We start from the raw sequence: 21,435 nt of genomic DNA, 5'->3' as shown, positions 1-21,435 counted from the left end.
CTGAAACCGAGAAGCTTCTGTGAAAGCAAAGGACACAGTTAATTAGACCAAAAGGCAGCCTACAGAGTGGGAAAAGATCTTCACCAATTCCACAACAGACACAGGACTGATCTCCAAAATATATAATTAACTCAAGAAATTAGACATCAAAATACCAAATAACCCAATTAAAAAAGATCTAAACAGAGAATTCTCAACAGAAGAATCTCAAAAGGCTGACAGACACTTAAGGAAATGTTCAACATCCTTAGCCATTAGGGAAATGCAAATCAAAATGACTCTGAGATAGCATCTTACACCAGTCAGAATGACTAAGATCAAAAACACCAAAGATAGCTTTTGTTGGAGAGGATGCAGAGAAAGGGGAACACTTCTCCATTGCTGGTGGGGTTGCAAACTTATACAACCACTTTGGAAATCAATATGGCGATTCTCAGAAAATCAGGAAACAATGTACATCAAGACTCAGCAATACCACTCTTAGACATATATACCCAAAGGATGCTCAATTGTATTACAAGGACATTTGTTCAGCTATGTTCATAGCAACATTGTTTGTAATAGTCAGAACCTGGAAACAACCTAGATGCCCCTCAACCTAAGAATGGATAAAGAAAATGTGGTACATTTACACAATGTAGTATTACTCAGTAGTAAAAAATAATGATATCTTGAAATTTGTATGCAAATGGATGGAACTAGAAAAATCCATCCTGAATGAAGTAACCCAGACCCAGAAAGATGAGTATGGTATGCACTCACTCATAAGTGAATACTAGCTGTAAAGCAAAGGATAACGAGCCTATAGTCCATGACCCCAGAGAAGCTAAGTAACAAGGAGAACCCTAAGAGAAAAATATATAGGTCCTCCTGGAAAGGAGAAATAGGCAAGATCTCCTGAAAAACTTGGAAGCATGGGGGTGGGGAGAGAAGGGAGGGTAGAAGTGTAGGAAGAGGGAAGAAGGAGAGAGGACAGGAGAACTCGAGGGAACTGGGTAGTCAAAGAACGGGGAAGGACAGAGATGGAGAGCAAGGAAAGAGGTATCTTGGTTGAAGGAGCCATTATGGGGCTACAAGAAACAAAGCACTAGAGAAATTCCTAAGAATCCACAAGGACAACCCCAGCTAAGATCCAAAGCAATAGTGGAGAGAATGCCTGAACTAGCCTTGCCCTGTATTCAGCTTGATGACCATCTTAAATGTCACCATAGAACGTTCATCCACCGGGCGGTGGTGGCGCACGCCTTTAATCCCAGCGCTCGGGATGCAGAGGCAGGTGGATCTCTGTGAGTCCGAGACCAGCCTGGTCTACAAAGGGAGTTCCAGGACAGGCTCCAAAGCTACAGAGAAACCCTGTCTAGAAAAACCAAAAAAAAAAAAAAAAAAAGAATGTTCATCCAGCAACTGATCGAAGCAGAGGCAGAGATACACAGTGGAGCACTGGGCTGAGCTCCCAAAGTCCAGTTGAAGAGTGGGAGGAGTGAGAATATGAACAAAGAAGTCAAGACCATGATAGGGATACCCACTGAAACAGCTTACCTAAGCTAATGGGAGTTCACCAACTCTGGCCAGACAGGGAAGGAACCAGCATAGGACCAAACTAGGTCCTCTGAATATGGGTGACAGTTGTATGGCTGGGGCAGACTGCAGGGCCACTGGCAGTGAGACTGTGTAGTGACTTTTTGGAACCCATGGAGGCCTGCCTCTGCCTCCCGAGTGCTGGGACCCATGTTTTTTTGGAAGAATACCTTATTCAACCTAGATATAGTGGGAGGGCCTTGGTCCTTCCTCAAAGCAATGTGTTAGACTTGAACAGGGAGAGGGGAGGGAGTGGGAACTGGGATTGGTATATAAAATGAGAAAAGATAGTTCTGTTTTTTTTTTTTAAGTAAAATAAAATATTAAAAAATTCCCAATTTGGCTGGGCGGTGGTGGTACATGCCTTTAATCCCAGTACTTGGAAGGCAGAGCCAGGCAGATCTCTGTGAGTTGGAGGCCAGCCTGGTCTACAAAGCAACTTCCAGGACAATCTCCAAAGCTACAGAGAGAAACCCTGTCTCATAAAAATAGAAAAATTTGGGCTGGAGAGATGGCTCAGTGGTTAAGAGCACTGGCTGCTCTTCCAGAGGTCCTGAGTTCAATTCCCAGCAACCACATGGTGGCTCACAACCATCTGTAATGAGATGTGGCATGCAGGCATACATGGAGGCAGAATGTCGTATACATAATAAATAAATGAATCTTTAAAATAAATAAATAAATATAGAAGAATTTCCCATTTGGCTAACATATCCAGTGAGAACAAAGCACATACACTCTAGCTCCTTCTAACACAGACCTCCCCATTTTCCCCTCTTTAAATTACTCCTGCAGAGCTATTTGCTGCTGTTTCTGCCCAATTCAGATTGACCCACCCTGTCTGTTTGCCTTGCTTAATAAGGATTTCTTTGTGTTGGAAATTGGTGTACAGGTGTGGTGTGTGCCCAGTCTGGGATCCAGAGGAGCACCCCTTGGTAAGTAGGTCCCTTCAAAACCTGTATTATAATAATAATAATAGCAACAATAATAATAATACTGCTGTGAGGACATGATGCATGAAGCACTGATGGACTGATACGTTCTTCCTCTGGCAACCTGCTCATCAGAAAGGCCCATAAACATCTTCCAATTCTGCACACACAGAAGTAGGATAGTGGGTCCTCATCCTTGACCTTAAAAACAAAAGAGAACAGGGTGGCGTCTCCTTGGGCTTACCCCACGCTCTGTGCTATCTTGGCTTCCTACTTCTACAGCCCAAAAGTCATATCTGGGAGGAGGAAAATGGCACCCAAAGGAGACCCATGAGTACTCGAGACATGAGCCCTCGGTAAACTCTACACGTTGTGTTTTTTCCCTCGTGATTATGGCCCGATCCTCGCCAGCGGGACTGTGACGGGGCTCTGTGCCTGCTGACCTGCTCCTGGGAAGGCGCGGGAAGTGAGGATGAGTTCCACTCATACCGTCGGCTGCAGAGCTGTCAGCTCATCAAGCTGTGGAGACCCAGTTGAGGAGCAGAAGCCAGAGGCACACAGCAACTGGGTGTCAGACCTGGTCTAGTCCCACTCTGTTGGCCTGCCAGCAGCACCTGACCAGATTTGCTCCCAGGACCTGTGATGGTGCCTCAGCCAGTAGGTGGCCACCCACGTGGCTGCACAAGTTCTCAGCCATCGCAGTGGGGACAATAAAGTGTCCGAGAGAGTCAGGCAGGCAGTGGGTGAGCACCAGTGACGTCAACCAGGGCCGGGATTCTGAGTCAGCTGTCATGACAGAGGACAGACAGGATGGCTACGGGTACAGCAGGAAAGACTAGCTTGTTTCTGCCATAATGGCCCACTCCTGGGACAAGGTCCAAATAATTGGGCAAATGGTTCCACCAAGATTCCATGCTCAGGAATGGCCATACCACCAGCGCTAAGCACCCACCTGTTTGTTGCTGTTGTTTGTTTTACAAGACAGGGTTTCTCCTTGTATATCCAGCTGTCCTGGATAGACCTCTATAGACCAGGCTGACCTCAAACCGGAGATCTGTCAGCCTCTGCTTCCTGAGTGCTGGGATTAAGGGTGTGAGCCACCACTGCCCGCCTTCACCCATCTGTCTAAATGGGGTTTGTATACTTTATAATTCTTGTCCAGCAGAAGGCATTCTACTAAAAAGAAGAAAAAAATGACTATTATTTTAAATATTTTTGGTCATTTTTACCTGATGTTGTTTGCCAGATTTAAAATTATATAGCAAAATTAAATGAATGAATAAATCATGTTTAAAAACCAAAGTACTATTTTAATGTCTTAGATGCAACTCCTTATTGATTTCATAGGTCTGTCTTTTTGTCCATCTGTTCCTGTCTAATAAATGGACACTGGGACTTGAGAGTACTAAGTGTCTGCTTTTACTATTGTGCTATGTTTGTTTGTTTGTGTGTGTCTGTCTGTGAACAGAGAAAACTTGCCTGTTCTCTCCATCCACTACGTGGGTTCCTGTGGGCATGTTTTTGTTTTGTTTTGTTTTTGTTGTTGTTTTTGAGAAAAACTGTTTAAAGTTTGACTTTATAAACCAAGCTTTCCTCAATCTGGAACCAATCATGCTTTGAGATAGTTTATAACTATGCACCCACTCTATTTACGTACTGTGTATTCAACCCGCTTGAAATTAACCAACCTCTACAGGCAACATTGTAATCAATCCTACTATTTGGACTTGCAATGTAATTCTCTCCTACTAGGTGATCTCAGTGCACAGCCTCTATTGTGCTATGTTCCCTATCTCTTCGTGTCCCATTCATACACCTGTCTCCGAACAATCTATGTAAGATGCGCCGTCCAGTTCAAAGGCCATGTGATGGAAGCAATGTCTGCCCCACAGACAAGCTGGAAATGACATGTGGGTGCTGAATCATAAAATCTGTCGGTGTGCTGTCCCAAGTCAATAAGACCAGAAAGAGTTTCTCCCTTTTAAGAATCCTGTAAAAGATTAAGACCAAACTTCCTCCTTCCTTTTTGTTGCATATATACAGAGCTGTTCATTATAGAGAGGATGGCCTTGGTTCAGGACTGCTCTTCTCTCAGACTAGACTACTATTTGATTAAAACGGGAGCAATCGGCCTAGAGGGATGGCTCAGCCGTTAAACGCTAGGCCCACAACCAAAAATGTAAGAATTTGGTTCCCAGCACCCACGACTGTCCCTTCAGGAACAGAAAAACAACGACAAAAACAAACAAACAAACAAAAAACAAGAGCAATCAAAGCTATCTGAATAAACCAAGCTCTCTCTCTCTCTCTCTCTCTCTCTCTCTCTCTCTCTCTCTCTCATTATTTTGAGCCAGGGTTCCACTATATAGCCCTGGAATTCACTGCAGAGATCAGACTAGCTCCAAACTCCCAGAGATCCTCCTGCCTCTGCCTCCCCAATGCAGGGATTAAGGTGTGCAGTGACACACCCACCCATTTTCTGTTTACTGTCCAGGTGCACAGCTGTAATCTCAGCTCCTGGAGAAGACTGAATGTTCAAACCCAGCCTGACAACTTTGTGAGACCCTTCGTCTCAGCAGGGTGCTGGGAGCACACTCTTTGATTCCTGCACTCGGCAGGAAGAGGCGGGAGGATCTCTGTGAGTTTGAGGCAATCCTGGTCTACAGTGCGAGTCCAGGATAGCCAGGACTGTTACACAGAGAAGCCTTGTCTCAAAAACAAAACAAACAAACAAACAAACGAGGAAACCAAGAACAAAAAAAGACCCTATCTCAAAACTATTTTTGTCATTTTCATTTATTTTGTCTTGTTTTTGAGACAGTCTAGCTACTTAGGCTGGCCTCAAACTCAGAGATCCATCTGCTTCCGCCTCCTTACTGCTGGGATTAAAGGCCTGTGTGCTCCCAAATTAATTGATTTTTGTTTTTTGAGACAGGGTTCCTCTGTGGCTTTGGAGACTGTCCTGGAACTAGCTCTTGTAGACCAGGCTGGCCTCAAACTCACAGAGATCCGCCTGCCTCTGCATCCCGAGCGCTGGGATTAAAGGTGTGCGCCACCACGGCCCAGCTTTAGTTAATTAATTTAAAAGATAAATTTGTTTTGTTTATAGGTGTTTCCCCACTTGTCTATCATGTTCATGCAGTGCCCATAGATGCCAGCAGAGGGCGCAAGAACCTCTGAAGCTAGAGTTGTAGATGGGTTTTTAATCTTCTGTGAGAATCCATCCTGAGTCCCCTGCAATAGTAACCCGTGCTCTTAATCACTGAGCCATCTCTCCAGCTCTCAAACTAAATTTTTAATTTGGAAAAATTGGGGCTGGGGAGATCGCTCACCAGGTAAAGGCAGTTGTCACACAGCTGGTCACCTGAGTTTGATCCCTGGTGTGCAAACAACGACAAACTGAATGTGGGGTCACACGTGTTCCAGTCCGAACATTTGGGAGCTAGAGTTGGGAGGATCAATTATTAGAGGCTAGCCTGGGCTACTTGAGATATTTCCTCAAAACAAATACCACTCTTGGTTAGTACAGAAGCATAAAACCAATTATGAATGCCTCAAAAACGTTTCTCACAAATATTCAATATGTAACCTATTGCTTATTTATTATTATTTTATTTATTTATTGGGGAAGTACACATGCCACTGAGTATGGAGGTTAGAGGGAAAGTTGAGGGGGTGAGTTCTCTCCTTCCACCATGTGGGTCACAGAGCTCAAACTCAGGGGGCTAGCTTTGGCACTTTTACCCACAGGTCCCCCATCCCCTTCCTTCCCTTCACGTTCTCTTTCCTCTAATAAAAATCCCTCCGAGTGAACTCTGTTCATGGCATCTTTCTCTCTCACGCCACTTTTTTTTTTTTTTATATAATTACAACAAACACCTCCACTGTTTCTCTTTTATTTTAGGGTGAAGAGGAAGTGAGGCTGGGCCTTAGCAGCAATGTCCAGACAAAGGCTGCTTGGTGAGAGCGACAGGCATGTTAGTCCTGTGGTAATTTGGAGCCAAGCAGGCCATAAAGCTGACCTCATCGGGCATATTTCAAAGTCACATAACGGATGGGTGCTATTATGGGTCAACACTGATAGATAGGGTTTGCTCAAAATAGCCCGATGCACCCAGCTCCAGGGGGGACAGTGAACATTTGTCATTGGTGATTAATCCCTCCAGCGTCTGTTCCGTAGCTAACGGGGCTCTTTTGCACCCTTTTTCCTTTGTGTGATGGGTGCACAAGAGGTGCTCATTCAGAAGATAGTTACTTTCTTATTCTATGTAAAGCTCACCCCAAATATTTAAACCATGAACGGCCTGGTAGGTTAGTCCCAGCTCCCAAGTTTAACCTGCGACCCACTTTCTTTTCTTTCTAAGAGTGGCTGCTCTCCCAGAGGATTCACGTTCAGTTCCCATGGCAATTTACAACTTTCTGTAACACCAGTTACCTGGACCTAACACCATCTTCTGGCCTCCACAGGGACATGTGGCATGTGGCAGACAAATATACATGCAGGCAAAACACCACACACGTAAGAAAAGCAAGTTAAACATCTTGGGTTTTTTTTTTTTTTTTCTTCGAGACAGGGTTTCTCTGTGGTTTTGGAGCCTGTCCTAAAACTAGCTCTTGTAGACCAGGCTGGTCTCGAACTCCCAGAGATCCGCCTGCTTCTGCCTCCCGAGTGCTGGCATTAAAGGTGTGAGCCATCACCGCCCGGCCAAGTTAAACATCTTAAGACAGTGAGAGAGAATACTCCCAGCTGCCTGGAACCATAGCTCCAGGGAATGTGACACATCAGTCCTCTGCAGGAACTTGCATTCATGTGCATATATACACATACATATACATAATTAAAGTAACAAAAACAAATCGTTGGCAGTGCTGGCACACACCTTTAATCCGAGCACTCGGAGACAGAGACGGGTGGATCTCTGTGAGTTCGTGGCCGGCCTGGGCTACAAGAGCTAGTTCCAGGATAGGCTCCAAAAGCTACAAAGAAACCCTATCTCAGAAAACAAACAAGCAAAATCTTCCAGAGTTAGACTCTGTTTCTCGAAAATAATTAATTACTTAATTAAATAAAGCCGAATGGTAGGCGCCCAGGTATTTAATCCCAGCACTTGGGAGGCAAAGAGGCAAGGAGGATCTCTGAGTTTGAAGCTAACCTGGTCTATAGAGCAAGTTCCAGGACAGCCAAAATTACATAGAAAGAAACCTTGTCCCCAAAACCAAACCAAACAAACAAGCAAGCAAACTGAGTTAAAAATAGGGAATTATATTCATATATGGAAACCAAGTGATTTGCTAAATCATAAAACTGTATATAAAGTCCACCATTCAGCACCCCAACAGCAGAAGTTTGGTTCTGGCACACTTACAAGAATTTGGCTATAGTTATTTTCTTAATTAGTTGACAAGAAATTTAGCAGCATTGTGGCCTTTTTTCAAGCAAACGTTGCTTTTGTTGTTTCTCCGGCTTTGTCCCCGTCCAACCCCTCCCTGTGTCCTCCTTCCCCTGTGCCTGCCTTTTCACATTCAAGTGAAGCACTTGGCTTTTGCAGCAGCCCCAGGTTTCTTTCACAGCATCCGCAGCATGGCTCACAATAGCTTCTAACTCCAGCTCCCGGGTTTCCAGAGCATTCTTCAAGCTTCCACAGGCACCTGAACCTGCACCTGAACCCTTGGATATTCGCAAACTCCCACAGGCACACAGGCACATCCACATACACAAAACTAAAAAAAAAAAAATCTGCATGTAAGAAAAAGTAGACCTTTTTGTTGTTTGGTTTTTATCTTTCTGAGACTGGAAATTTTTTTTTTATTTTATTTATTTATTTATTTATTTTTGGTTTTTCAAGACAGGGTTTCTCTGTGGTTTGGGAGCCTGTCCTGGAACTAGCTCTTGTAGACCAGGCTGGTCTCGAACTCACAGCCATCCGCCTGCCTCTGCCTCCCGAGTGCTAGTATTAAAGGCGTGCGCCGCCACCACCGCCCAGCCTACTGGAAATGTTTTATGGAAGGTAGTCCTGGTCATATTTCCTCAAACATAGCATTTCTTAGAAGATATACCACTGATATTTTTTTTAAAAAAAAATGGTTAAGTATGAGCCTTGTAGCATATTTGAAGGATCTCAGAAGTCTGAGACCATCCTGTCTCATGGTGATTTCCAGGTCAGCCAGGGTTTCAGAATGAGATCCTATGTCAAGAGGGGGGAGGGAGACTTAGAGTTGTAAAGAAAGGAGTAACTATAATCCAGATATGTGATTTTAAAAAAAAAAGTATACTTTCAATAAAAGGGAAAGATTAAAAAGTAGGATTGATGCCATGAATTTGTGACTAGCATTCTTGGAAGCATCTTTGCCAATTCCAGAGGCCTGGTATTGTAAGACTCGAATACAGACTTCACTTGGATCAACTTGTTTTTTCGTTTGCATTTTTGAGAGTCTCAATATATAACTCAGTCTGGGCTTTAGCTCATTGTTATTCCCCTGTCTGTTTCCCAAATGTTGGAATTGCAAGTGTGCACTAGACTAGCTGAAGAAACTTTTCCTTTCTTGAGACAGGATCTCCAGTAGTCTAGACAGGCCCGGAATTTCTGGTATAGTCGCCTTGATGTTCTGACCTCCTACCTCCGTCTCCTGAGTACAGGGATTAAGAGCATGCTCCCCATGTCAAACCTGAGGCAATTTTTGGAGCTATAAAACAAAACAAGCATAAGAATCCATGTGCTTCAAAGACAGTATGTAAATGGTGTTCTACTTAAAAGGTCATGCAAAGCCAGATTGGGACTTCAAGGAGAAAGATGGAGCTGCGAGTACTGAGGATGCAGTTTAGCTATTAGCGGGCTTGGGTACCATGCACAAAGCCATGGATGGGATCTCTGTCACCATAGGCATCACTAGGGCGATAGCTCACACCTGTAGTCCTCATACTCAGCACTCAAGTGGAGGCAGGAGGATCAGAAGCAATTTGTGAGACTCTCAGAGACATCCTTATCCATGTTTGCAGGAATGTCTTATAGGCTTTCTAATTTCTTTCTTTTTTAACCTTCATGTTATCCCTACACTAAAATATATTTAAGACACCCTGCCCAAAGGAACTATTTACCCAATAGAGACCATTCCTGAAATAGAATTAAAATTTGTGGTAGGGAGGCTTATCACTTAGGGGTGGGTGGAATGAGGTGATCACTGTAGCCCATTCTAGCTTCAAACTCACAGTAATCCTCCTGCCTCGCCTCCCAAGTGCAAAAATTGCAGGCATTAGCCACCATGTTCAGCTGGAAATAGAATTACCCTGTGAATAATCACTTGAAAATAGTAGTTGAGTCAGGAAATAGCTGAAGGAACCAAGGACCGTGTGGTTTAGGGTAAGGAAACTCTTTAATTTCTTAGATACATTATCAAAATTATCAGTAAAGGGATAATTGCACCCATAGACTTCTTTTGTAGAATTCTCTATGGGACGTGAATTACAGATATTAACAACCTTGTTGGACACCATGAAATACACCAGTATAATCACTGTCTTGATGAAATACACTATTGAAAAGACAAGTGATATTTCTAATGCAAAGTTAAATTACACTGAAAGGCTTGACAATCATGTCTCAAGTAGAGTTCACCATCTTTAACCATTGGGGAAATGGAAATTAGACTAAACTGAGATTCCAGCTCACAGCTGGAATGACTAACAGCCAGAAAAATGACAGCAAATGCTAGAGATGGAGGGAAAGGAAGCTTTTTATGCCTGGTGCAAATGTAAATCTGTCCCCTATGGAAGGCAGTACGGAGGTTCCTCAGACCGTAAGTTGTCCCTTTTACCTTCACACACAATGTGCAAGCATCTCAGATCACTAACACATTGCTGGGTACACTGTTCAGAAAGGGGTATGTGTATGTGTGTTTGTGTGTAACCCAAACTAAGTGTTGTCCCAGGTTGCTAAACTATTCCGTATGCTTGCCTGTCTCGGGGGTGGGGAGTGGTGGAGGGACAGCTCAGTAATTCTAATTGTAAGAACACTTGCTGCTCTTTCAGAGGACCCATGTTTGGCTGCCTAGCCCACATTAAGCACCTCACCTCTCCAAATTCAGGGACTCCAACATTCTCTAGGCTCCATGGTACCCACATACACGTAGACAAACATATTATATATATATATATATATATATATATATATATATATATATATATATACACACACACACACACAAATAACAAAGATAGGAGTGAAAATGATGTCTTAGTTTTGTCATGTACCTGAGTGCGAGGGGATTGCCTCTAGAACTGCCCCACATCCTTGCACTGATACAAAACAGGAAAAGTATTTGTATACACCAACCATTCTTCAGTATTCGTCCCCCATGCCTTTTTTGTTTCTGAGACAGGACTTCATGTAACTCTGGCTGACCTGGAAATCAGAGATCTACCCGCGTCTCTCATGTGTTAGGATTATACGCATGTACCATAATCTCACTGTTCTGTGTAGTGTTTAGTACAATGTAATACTGTCTAAGCAGACGAGCTGGACTGTTCAGGGAATAAGAAAATATCTGCACACCTTTAATTCATATTAAGTATTAAGTCCGTACAGATGGCCGGCGGTGTAGTTCAGAACAGACTAGCAGGCTTTAAATTACCCTGTTTCTTATAACAACGATTCCACCTATTTATCATTTTAAACACTCCTTGGTTTCTGGACCTTCTCTAAGGAACTGTTTTCCTGTTCTCTAAAGTTCAGTTAGGCACTTTCTGAAAATTGAGACTGGGTTGCTTGAAGACAGGAATTTTAATCTTTTCACCCCAATTGTTCTCTGGACCCCATGAATAAAATTGTATTGCACAAGTCCAATGCAGGGATGGTTGGATATCCAGTTATAAGACTCGTCAGTTCACCACACAAAACCTTGGCATCAGTCTAAGGTGGCACATTTTCACGTAGCAGTTTGTGTTTCTTTTCAGTGCGTCTGTCCCTTTCGAAATTCCTCATCATCTTCCTATTGCTGCAAGAGAAAAGTTAGAGGGTTGTAAAGAAAGTTGCCAGGGGAAGAATCCAAGACTTTTCCCTTAACAAAGATAAAAGATAGAGGTGGTGGCACACGCCTTTAATCCCAGGATGAGGAGGGAGGCAGGCGGATAAATTGCCACTGAATTTGACATCAGCCTGCAACCTTGTCTCAAAATAAAAAACCAAATGAACAAATAAGGAATCCATTTCACTCAGGGAGCTCCCAAGATGGTTTTCCTGAATCCTGGGGTGAGTGAAGGCTGCTCTGCTTACCAGCTCTAAGGGTTCACAGAGGTTTTGTACTCATGAATAGATGTTGAATTCTAGCGACTAAGGCAGGGCTGTCAGAGATCTCTGCAAGTAAAGCCACCTGCCAGGGAACCCGAGGACCTGATCTTGATCGCTTGTGTCACGGCATGCCTCTGCCCTCAACCATAATCAGTAACCCGAGCCCAAACGAAATAAATGGAACTAAAATCAAAAGCAGTATTTGTAAGGCCAATGTATTACTTTCTTTGGGTCTTTGAAGCCAATCAGGACAATGTGGTAGCCTTGCTCACCCGTGAGTTTTTCTGAGCTACCCCAATCACACCTTCTTTACTCATTTCTATTTCAGCTTGGATTTTCTCACTAACTTTTGTAGTTCCAAGAAATACATATGTAGTAGCAACTAATGTTCATTATATTTTTAATGCCGGAACTCATACAACCCAGTTAGGGCTCTATGCCCCTACCTCTGGTTTTATGCTGTGCTGGGGATTGAACCCACAGCCTTATTTATACTAAGCACACACTGTGTTCACCAAACTACATGGTACCTTCCTAACCCCTTAAAAGCAGCTAATATCCACTATCCCTATTTTCATCTGATCTTTATGGCAAATTAAGAGAAAGCAGGATATTTGATCTCAGGCTTCGATTATTCAGAAGTTCATCTGTCTTGCTTTTTCCATTTCTCATACCGAGAGAGGTGCTTGGGGATGGATTACCTGTGGGCACATTCAGGGCAGAGCATATTATCTTCCATTCCGGGGGATGGGAAAACACAGGCTGGTAAAATGAAGAGAGGTATCATCCTTTGGGGACTGTCTGGAACCCAGGTCTGACCGGCGAGCATCTGCAGGCAAACCCAGCCTTCCTTATCGGCAGGGAGCTGCCTGCCGTGGACGACACACCACCTGCATCCTGGGAAGGAGAAAAAACAAGATCAAGACAATGCTTCGTGCCCTCTCCCCTAAAGTTACTCCTGAATTTGCTCTCTGTGGTCTGCTAAAAATCAAACGTATTTCTGATAACTTATAAACTGTCAAAACTATTATAACATGCTATTTAAGACCACACACACACAAAAAAAAATTGTGTGAGACGCAAACAGTACAGATGACAGTTCTAACGACAAATTGTGTTTCAAAGGAATCTTAGTTACTTTGCAGAATGCTTGCTCTTGGCTCAAGATTTTTCTAGGGCTGGAGAGATGGCTCAGAGGTTAAGAGCATTGCCTGCTCTTCCAAAGGTCCTGAGTTCAATTCCCAGCAACCACATGGTGGCTCACAACCATCTGTAATGGGGTCTGGTGCCCTCTGCTGGCCTGCAGGCACACATGCAGACAGAATATTGTATACATAATAAATATTTAAAAAAAAAGATTTTTCTAAATGTTTCACACTACATTTATTATTAATACTTGCATTCCACTTTCCTTTCTTTCCCATACTAGAGATTAAATCCAGGACCTCATGCATGTTAAGAAAGACTTCTACCACTGAACCAAGCTACTCAAACCCTTGCTTTTCCTACAAGGAAGGTAACAACTGCTACTAAATACCCTTTTCCCTCAATGACTAACACCACCGGGTATCTGATATGATTTAAGAAGCCATGACTGGGCCGGGCAGTGGTGGCACACGCCTTTAATCTCAGCACTCGGATCTCTGTGAGTTCAAAGCCAGCCTGGTCTACAAGAGCGAGGTCCAGGGCAAGCTCCAAAACTACAGAGAAACCCTGTCTCAAGAAAAAAAAAAAGCCTCAGTGCATACATACATAATACACACTTTGGAATAAATGTAACCAAGAAAGTGGAAGACTGTGTTAAAAAGTCTGAAAGAAATTGAAGATCCTAAAAGATGAGACTCCCCCCCACACACACATACACCATGGCTTTAAGATTGGAAAAATTGTAAAAATTACCTACAAACCTGGCCCAGTGGTAGATGCACACTTCTTTTTTTTTTCTTTTTTTTTCTTTTTTCTTGCTGATTTTTTTTATTAATTAATTAATTTAATTATTAAAGATTTCTGCCTCTTCCCCGCCACCACCTCCCGTTCCCTCCCCCTCCCCCAATCAAGTCTTCCTTCCTCCTCAGCCCAAAGAGCAAGCAGGTTTCTCTGCCCTGTGGGAGGTCCAAGGACCACCCACCTCCATCCAGGTCTATTAAGGTGAGCATCCAAACTACCTGGGCTCCCACAAAGCCATTACATGCAATAGGATCAAGAACCCATTGCCATTGTTCTTCAGTTCTCAGTAGTCCTCATTGTCCATTGTGTTCAGCGAGACCGGTTTTGTCCCATGCTTTTTCAGTCCCCGGCCAGCTGGCCTTGGTGAGTTCCCGATAGATCATCCCCATTGCCTCAGTGTGTGGGTGCACCCCTCGCCGTCCTGAGTTCCTTGCTCGTGCTCACTCTCCTTCTAGATGCACACTTCTAATCCCAGGACTTGCAAAGCAGAGGCAGATGGTTCTCTTTGAGTTTGAGGCCAGCCTGGTCTAGAGTGAGTTCTACCACAGAATCCAAAGCTACAGAGAAACCCTGTCTGAAAAAAACCAACCCCACCCCCAAAAAAAGTTTTACCAAAAGCAAACTAGAGATTCAATATACTTCCTAAATTTCCAACGTTGTTCTTCACAGAAACAGGAAAAAATTCTAAAAATTCTATGGGAGCACAAAGGAACCTGGAGACCCAATGCAATCCTTCGCAGTCAGAGCAACAAATAATGCAGAAGCATTTGATTGAGATAAACTACAATGCCACAAATATGCATCGGAAAAATGACTCTTTGCTGAATGGTTCCTGAAAATCAGAGAGCAATCAGATCCACCTCACTCTGCAAAAAAACTTCGAAAATGGATGGAAGACCCAACTCTATTAGGAAAACAAAAGACTTTAACATAGGGAAGAACTTTCTGAAGAAGACTTTATAAATTGGAAATAACGACTGATAAATAGGATCTCATAAAATTGCAACATTCTGTATAACAAAGGAAAGACTGAACAGACAGTCTATAAAACAGGATAAAAGTCTTTGCTAGCTATATAGTATGTATGTATGCATGCATACATGTATACATCTACAATATTAATTAATTTTATCACTATTAACCACACACCTTGCTTTAAGTTTCCCCATGTAGTTTCCATTTGCCTGGAACTCACTAAGACTGCCCTCAAGTTTAAGGTCAGCCTGCCTCTGCCTCCCGTGTGCTGGGATTACAGTACTACAGGCACGTGCTGTGAAGTCAACCGTTATGTGGTGATAGGGATTTAATTCAGGGCTTCAAACACGTCGGGCACTCTACTTAAGGCATTCCCAATCCCTATGAATGCCTTAAGTAGGAAAGAAAAGTGTACTTTATCCAGGCCGACAGACACATTATTAGGTTACGTTTCCTTCAACATTGGAATTCTGATATTTAGCAATGAGACTGTGTCACTAGTCCAAATAAGATCTTGCTATTCATCAAGAGGCAAAGATAAAGTTCTATGTGAGTCAAATTTGTAATCTACAGTAGTGTTTCTCAACCTGTGGTCATGACCCCTTTGGCAAGCCTCTAAAAAATTTGATGAAAGTAGCAGCTTTGCAGTTATGAAGTAGCAATGAAAATAATCTTATGAAGCCGGGCAGTGGTGGCCCATGCATTTAATCCCAGCACTCGAGAGGCAGAGGCAGGCGGATCTCTGTGGGTTCGAGGCCAGCCTGGTCTACAAGAGCTAGTTCCAGGACAGTCTCCAAAGCTACAAAGAAACCCTGTCTCGAAACCTCCCCCCCACAAAAAAAAATTAACTTGTGGATGGGGTCACAACATGAGGAAATGTATTCAAGGGTCACAGAGTTAGAAAGGTTGAGAACCACTGATCTAATTTTGCTTCATTTTTAAGATGTAGTCTTTGATTACCAGGCTGGTCTTGAGTTCGCAAGTAAAGGATCACTTTGAACTACTGACCCCAGTCTTCAACTTCCATCCCATCTGACAGTCTTCAGACTTTACAGTCCCCTGACACTTTACTGTCCTTCTGTCTCTCGCCAATGTTAACCAAGCACACCACATAGTGCTCACACCTTGTTGTTGGTCTTACCGGTGACTGGGGGCAGAAATGCTTTGGCTTTAGAGGGAAGAGGCTGGCGATTCTCAGCCCTAGGCTGAGAAGCTCGCATGGCAATTCTTCCCCAGGCTGCACAAACGGACTCCCTTTCTGAAGTCAGAACTTCTACTATGCCGGACTCCCTTTCCGAAGTCAGAACTTCTACACCGGGCTCGTCCTCCTCTCTCTTCCTCTTCAAACCTCGGGGTCTGGGTCCTTCAATGACTGCTTTGTTGGTTTTTTTCGGAATGGGCTTCAGTCTGGCCTCACGAGGTGTTTTGGGAATATGCTGAAAATAAAATTCAACAGTGTTCAGAAATGCTCTTGCAAGAAGAACTTGTTATGCCGATTTCACCGGAATTTCCCACTGGCTTGAGCAAGCACAGTTTTAATAACACTACTCTCTATAGTGTTGGTTCAACAGGGAGAAAATTTTGGCAGCTAAAAGCAGAGATCCAGCAGGAGAATGACTCAGTGTGGAAGATGCTGGCCTGGAGAAAGGACCAACTGTAAACGCCTACAACCACAACTCCCAGGGGATTTGACAGGACTGCCGGTGCAGAATAGCTGAGAAAACTTGGAGCACCAGGTCCAGGGAGAGACACTGCGTGCCTCCAGAGTAGGAACACAGAAAGGACACAAGATGCACAAGACTACCTGGTAAGATAGCAAGGCCCAGGCACATGGTTGTGGAATTTGTTGAAGGTGGTTTGGTTTTTTGTTAGCTCATTTATTCAGAACAGGATCTGAGTAATAGTCCTGGAACTAGCTCTAGATAAGGCTGACTTTGGAACCTCAAAGATCTGCCAGCCTGTGCCCCCACAGTGCTGGGATTAAAGGTGTGTACCACCACACCCAGGTGGTGATTTGTTTGTTCAGTCCAACTCCACAGGCTTAGGCTGACCTTGAACTTATCACCCACGCTGTCAGAATTGTTGTTGCCCCTCTAGTTCTTTTGGTTTTGAGCAACACTGTCCTATTGGCCAAGAACTTACTATGCGGCCAATACAGACCCTCCTCGCCCCGCTCCCCAGTTCTGGGTTCCTAGTTGTGTCACGCCCAACTGTAGTACCCAGTTTCAAATACGAAAGTTTTGAAGTTGCTGTGTAGTGGGCGTAGCGTTTGGGTACAACCTAAGCAATCCTACATGACTACATTCAAACCAATAAATCATGGAACCTAGTGGTGCAAGGGCTGTAATTCCCACTATTAGTGCCTGCAATCCTGGGACTTGGGAGGTTACAAGCAGGAGAATTCAGAGCTCAACGATCTCTTTAGCCACACAGGGGGCAACCCCAGACACTTGGAGACCTTCTCCTAGATGTGGCACACATCCTTAATTCAGCACTCAGGAGGCAGAGGCAGGTGGGCCTGCATTCCAGGCTGCCCATCATACGGTGAGACCTCAGGGCGGGGGAAAAAAAAACCCTCACATAATCAAATAAAAGAAAGAGGTTGAGTTCAAACTACACATTTGGTCCCTCAAATGTCAGTAACCCTGCCTTAGAGGAAGGTTACATAGAGCAATTGTAGCGAGGCCATGGGGAGGGGAGCCCAACTCCATTGTCACCACACCCGTTACTCACGCATTTTTGTTCGGAATATGAACATTGTTGGAGTCTCATGTAGACTTCCACTTTCTAAGGAAATCAAGAGAAAATAGTTAAAGCCTGACAAAACTCCACAAACTTAAAAAGTCCACACAGCAAAGAATCCCAGTGGGAGGACGCTAACCTTGCCGTCCGTACTCAAATCGCGACAGCGGCACCATTCCCGAAGTGTGTTCCGGGACACCTCATTAATAGGAGGCAGGACGGCTGGCAGGGACGGGTGGGGCTTTCGGGACACCGAGGGGTTGGTATCCCAAGAAGCTGGCGTTGGGGAAACAAACATAGAAAAGAACAGAGACAAAGCAAGAACTGTTTAGTCCCGGGTGGTTGACAATCTAGTTTGCACGTAAAGCTGCCTTTTGTTTGCCTGTTACAAATGAGGAATTCACTTGAGGAATTCAAGATCACATCACACGCTTCTGAAAATAGGAGACCCAGGACAGCCACCCACACTCATATTCTAAGTTCTATGCTTTCTCTTAAGATTGTCTTAGTATGTTTATGTATGTGCCAGTGTGTATTCTAGACAGCAGAACTATTTCTATTTCTTTTTGTTTGTTTCTTCCATTTTCTCGAGACAGGGTTTCTCTGTGTAACCTAGGCTTCCCTGGAACTCTTTGTAGAACAGACTGGCCTCACACTCAGATCTAGCTGCCTGCCTCTGCCTTACTTGGGCTGAAATTAGAGGTCTGTACCACAACACCCTGCATCTATTTCCGATATTAAGGCAGCAAGCACATGGGATTTAGCCACCTAGAGAGGTACAGTTTTCTCATGGGGAACTACAGTGAGGCTTAGTGGACTGTGCGGTGTAAGAAGCCTGTCTGGTTTGGGGGTTCAGGTCTATAAGCGTTTAATCCCAACACCAGGGAAGAAAAAGTGGGGAATTTTTCTGTGAGTTTGAGGTCTACAGAAAAGGCTCCAGGTCAGCCAAGGCAGAACACTGAAAAACGAAGTCCAACAAAAACTATCTACTTTGGGCTGGAGAGATGGCTCAGCGGTTAAGAGAACTGACTGCTCTTCCCGAGGTCCCAGGTTCAATATCCAGCACCCACAGGGCAGTTCACAACTGTCTGAAAATCCAGTTCCAGCGGATCTGACACCTTCACACCAATGCACATAAAATAAAGTTAAATAAATCACAAAAAGATTTTTTTTTTTTTAAAAAAAAAAACTATCTACTTTCTTAGCTTTCCAGAGTTTACTGAGAAATAACCATTTCACACCTACACAGTTTTTCCCGGGACTCTTAAATTTGACATTACCTGCTGGCTTGAGCTCTGTGGCTAAAGATTCTGCTGTAGGGCCTTCTAAGGTGAGATCATCCGTGGCTGGGACCAGCGTTAGAATGATTTCTTCTTCAAGTTCTCTCTTAAAGTACGAGTGCAAAGAGAAAGCAGTGAACAATTCTGTTAACTTTCAAGGCAAGCTTACTGAATTCATTATTTACTATCTGTGCTCTTGTGTTGGGCAGGCAAGATGCCCGGAACTTGGACGAGTGGTCCTTGTGAGAGGCTTGTCTATAGACGATAGGTGATCTCAGTCATCCGGGTTTGCGAGTGATATGCCCAGGCTCAGAAAAGCAATGAGTTGCTGGGTGGTGGTAGTGCAAACCAAAAAAAAATTTAGAATTCCAGCACTTGGGAGGCAGAGACAGGCGAGTCTCTGTTAGTCTGAGGTCAGACTGGCCTACAGAGTGAGTTCCAGGACAGCCAAAGCTGTTACAGAAGTACTGTCTTGAAAATCAAAACAAAAAGCAAAAAACAACAACAACAACAACAAAAAGCAAGCAGTGACAGCTCCTTGAGGAAGTTCCTGAACATCCTACAGATTTGTGCCATACCCCTCCCCTTCTACTGAAATTTCTTCACCCCCCCCTTATTTCCAAACTTCAATTATTGATTTTTTTACATTTGTGTAACACCTTATCAAAATACTCCAGAGACAGGTTTACTTTTGTTACCTAAAAGAAAAAAAAAAACAGTGCCAGGCAATGGTGGTGCACACCTTTAGTCCGAGCACTTGGGAGGCAGAAACAGGCAGATCTCTAAATTTGAGGCCAGCCTCGTCTACAGAGAGTTCCAGGACAGCCTGGGCTACACATAGAAACCTCGTCTTGAAAAGCAAAAAGCAACAACAAAACAAAAAAATTGGTATTACTTCACTCTGGAGATGAGGCCTAAAAGCAGCCACGAGTTGACTTGGCCAGTTCTTTCTCCTAGCTTTGTACAGTGATCCTTAGCTGGCCCAGGATCACTCATGCCTAGATGGGAAACCCACATGGCACTCCGGGTACAGGGGAACTGGTTACTTCTCATCAGAAAAGTTTAAGTTATCAAAAACTTCCACTTAATCTTAGTTCACTTTTCTGGGAAAATTTTGTCTTAGCTACGGTACTCCTTGTCCTAGACAAAGATACAGATTACTATTTCATCTGGGAAAGAGTTTCCTTTTACTCCTAGGGAATACATACTGTCGAGCATGTGCAAAATAAGAAAAGCAACAAGCAGAAGATTCCAAGATGGAGGCTTTGAAGTCGAATTGATTCCTCCCAAGTCGGGAGCAAGAGCGAGACCTAGAAAGACAGTGAAAAGAACTAACTACCAGAAAATAAATTCTTCTAGAAAGAAAGTTACCTGGTCATAAGTGTCCTGGCTGGCAACTGACATTTTCGGCAAGCTTCAGAGAAGACAAAAGCAGCAAAGACAAGGATGTCGGGAGCTCACTGCTGCTAACCAGAGCGTTCATTTACAGGTAAATGCCTCCTCCTACTTCCTGTTGCCCAAATGGGCTCTTTCCCCTCCTCCTCCCTCCACCCTTTCCTCTCTGACAGTGACTTTATCAGGTCCACAGCTCTCAGTAGACAGCTGATAGCACAGAGCTGAATTCTTCCGTAAATCAAAAACCCATATCCCCCTCCCACCCCTTAAGACTTTGCAGTCTGCCTGGACTACACAACTAGACCCTCCCTAAGGGTGGTGCATGCTAGTTATTCCAGCCCTGGAGAGACTGAGCCAGCAAAATGCTCAACTCCACTCAGCCTGGACTACAGAGTGAAACTTTTGAGGAAAAAAAGAGAGAGGACCGAGGGAGGAAGGGAAGGAAGGAAGGAAAAAAGAAGAAAGAAAACCAAAAAAAAGAGAGTCTCCCCCTAAAATGAATTCTTAATTTATTGAGGAACTGTCAGTAATCTAGACTATGAAGTCATGCCTATCTCGTGACTCTCTCTGGTGGAGGTGTGTCCCAGGAATCTCTCTCTGTTTCTGTCCCCTCAGGTGCTTCTACATTCTAATAACACTGTCCAAAATCAAGCTTTGCCAGAACTGGCTTTGGAGATTGGCCCAGATCCCTTCCTTGTGGGACAGAAACTGAATGACATCCAGAGGGTTAGGGAAAGGCAAGGTCTCCTTCTTCCCATGTGGGTGCCACAGTGCTGCTTTGGGGGGTTAAGTAAGGTGACCTAGTGGTCTGAGGTGGGTGGCATTGAGACAAAAGCTGTTGCTGCCCTTATTTTCTCAGTCTTTTGGCTTCACCTTCACAAGCACAGGCAGGAGCCACCAGGCCCTAGTCACATTGGATAGTTCTCTCTTTCTCTCTTTAAATTTTATTTTTTTTCATTTCTTTTTTTTTCCTTTTTTTTGGTGGGGGGAGTGTTTCCAGACAGGGTTTCTCTGTAGCTTTAAAGCCTGTTGTCCTAGAACCAGGCTGGCCTTGAACTCATGGAGATCCATTTGTCTCTGCCTCCCTGGGATTAAAGGTGTGTACCACTACAGCACAGTTTCTTCATTAAGAAATAAGACGGGCCGGGCGGTGGTGGTGCACGCCTTTAATCCCAGCACTCGGGAGGCAGAGGCAGGCGGATCTCTGTGAGTTCGAGACCAGCCTGGTCTACAGAGCTAGTTTCAGGACAGGAACCAAAGCCACAGAGAAACCCTGTCTCAAAAAAAAAAAAAAAAAAAAAA

General features: G+C 44.0%; 1 protein-coding gene across 1 annotated transcript; it reads right to left on the bottom strand.

Annotated features, from left to right (window-relative positions):
- Positions 1 to 11,416: 11,416 nt before the first annotated feature.
- On the bottom strand, positions 11,417 to 20,142 carry LOC130871269 (developmental pluripotency-associated protein 2-like). Its single transcript, XM_057764638.1, has 7 exons — positions 20,110 to 20,142; positions 18,739 to 18,844; positions 17,598 to 17,734; positions 17,450 to 17,503; positions 15,858 to 16,152; positions 12,496 to 12,691; positions 11,417 to 11,501 (listed from the first exon to the last, which is right to left on the bottom strand). Exons 1-7 carry the CDS (start codon positions 20,140 to 20,142, stop codon positions 11,417 to 11,419), a joined length of 906 nt encoding a protein of 301 aa, XP_057620621.1.
- Between the last annotated feature and the right edge of the window lie 1,293 nt (positions 20,143 to 21,435).

This window comes from Chionomys nivalis, chromosome 3 (genome assembly GCF_950005125.1).
Source record: "Chionomys nivalis chromosome 3, mChiNiv1.1, whole genome shotgun sequence".
Lineage (NCBI taxonomy): Eukaryota > Metazoa > Chordata > Mammalia > Rodentia > Cricetidae > Chionomys > Chionomys nivalis.
The sequence above is the reverse complement of the archived record's forward strand: the minus strand, read 5'-3'. Positions and strand labels throughout refer to the sequence as shown.

Excerpts from the sequence above, each read along its gene's own strand:
- LOC130871269 (XM_057764638.1), bottom strand. The coding sequence starts at position 20,142 with ATGTCAGTTGCCAGCCAGGACACTTATGACCAG. Across the intron at positions 18,845-20,109 it reads GCCAGGACACTTATGACCAG|AGAGAACTTGAAGAAGAAAT; the intron begins GTAACTTTCTTT and ends TCGTACTTTAAG. Across the intron at positions 17,504-17,597 it reads ATTTGAGTACGGACGGCAAG|AAAGTGGAAGTCTACATGAG; the intron begins GTTAGCGTCCTC and ends TGATTTCCTTAG.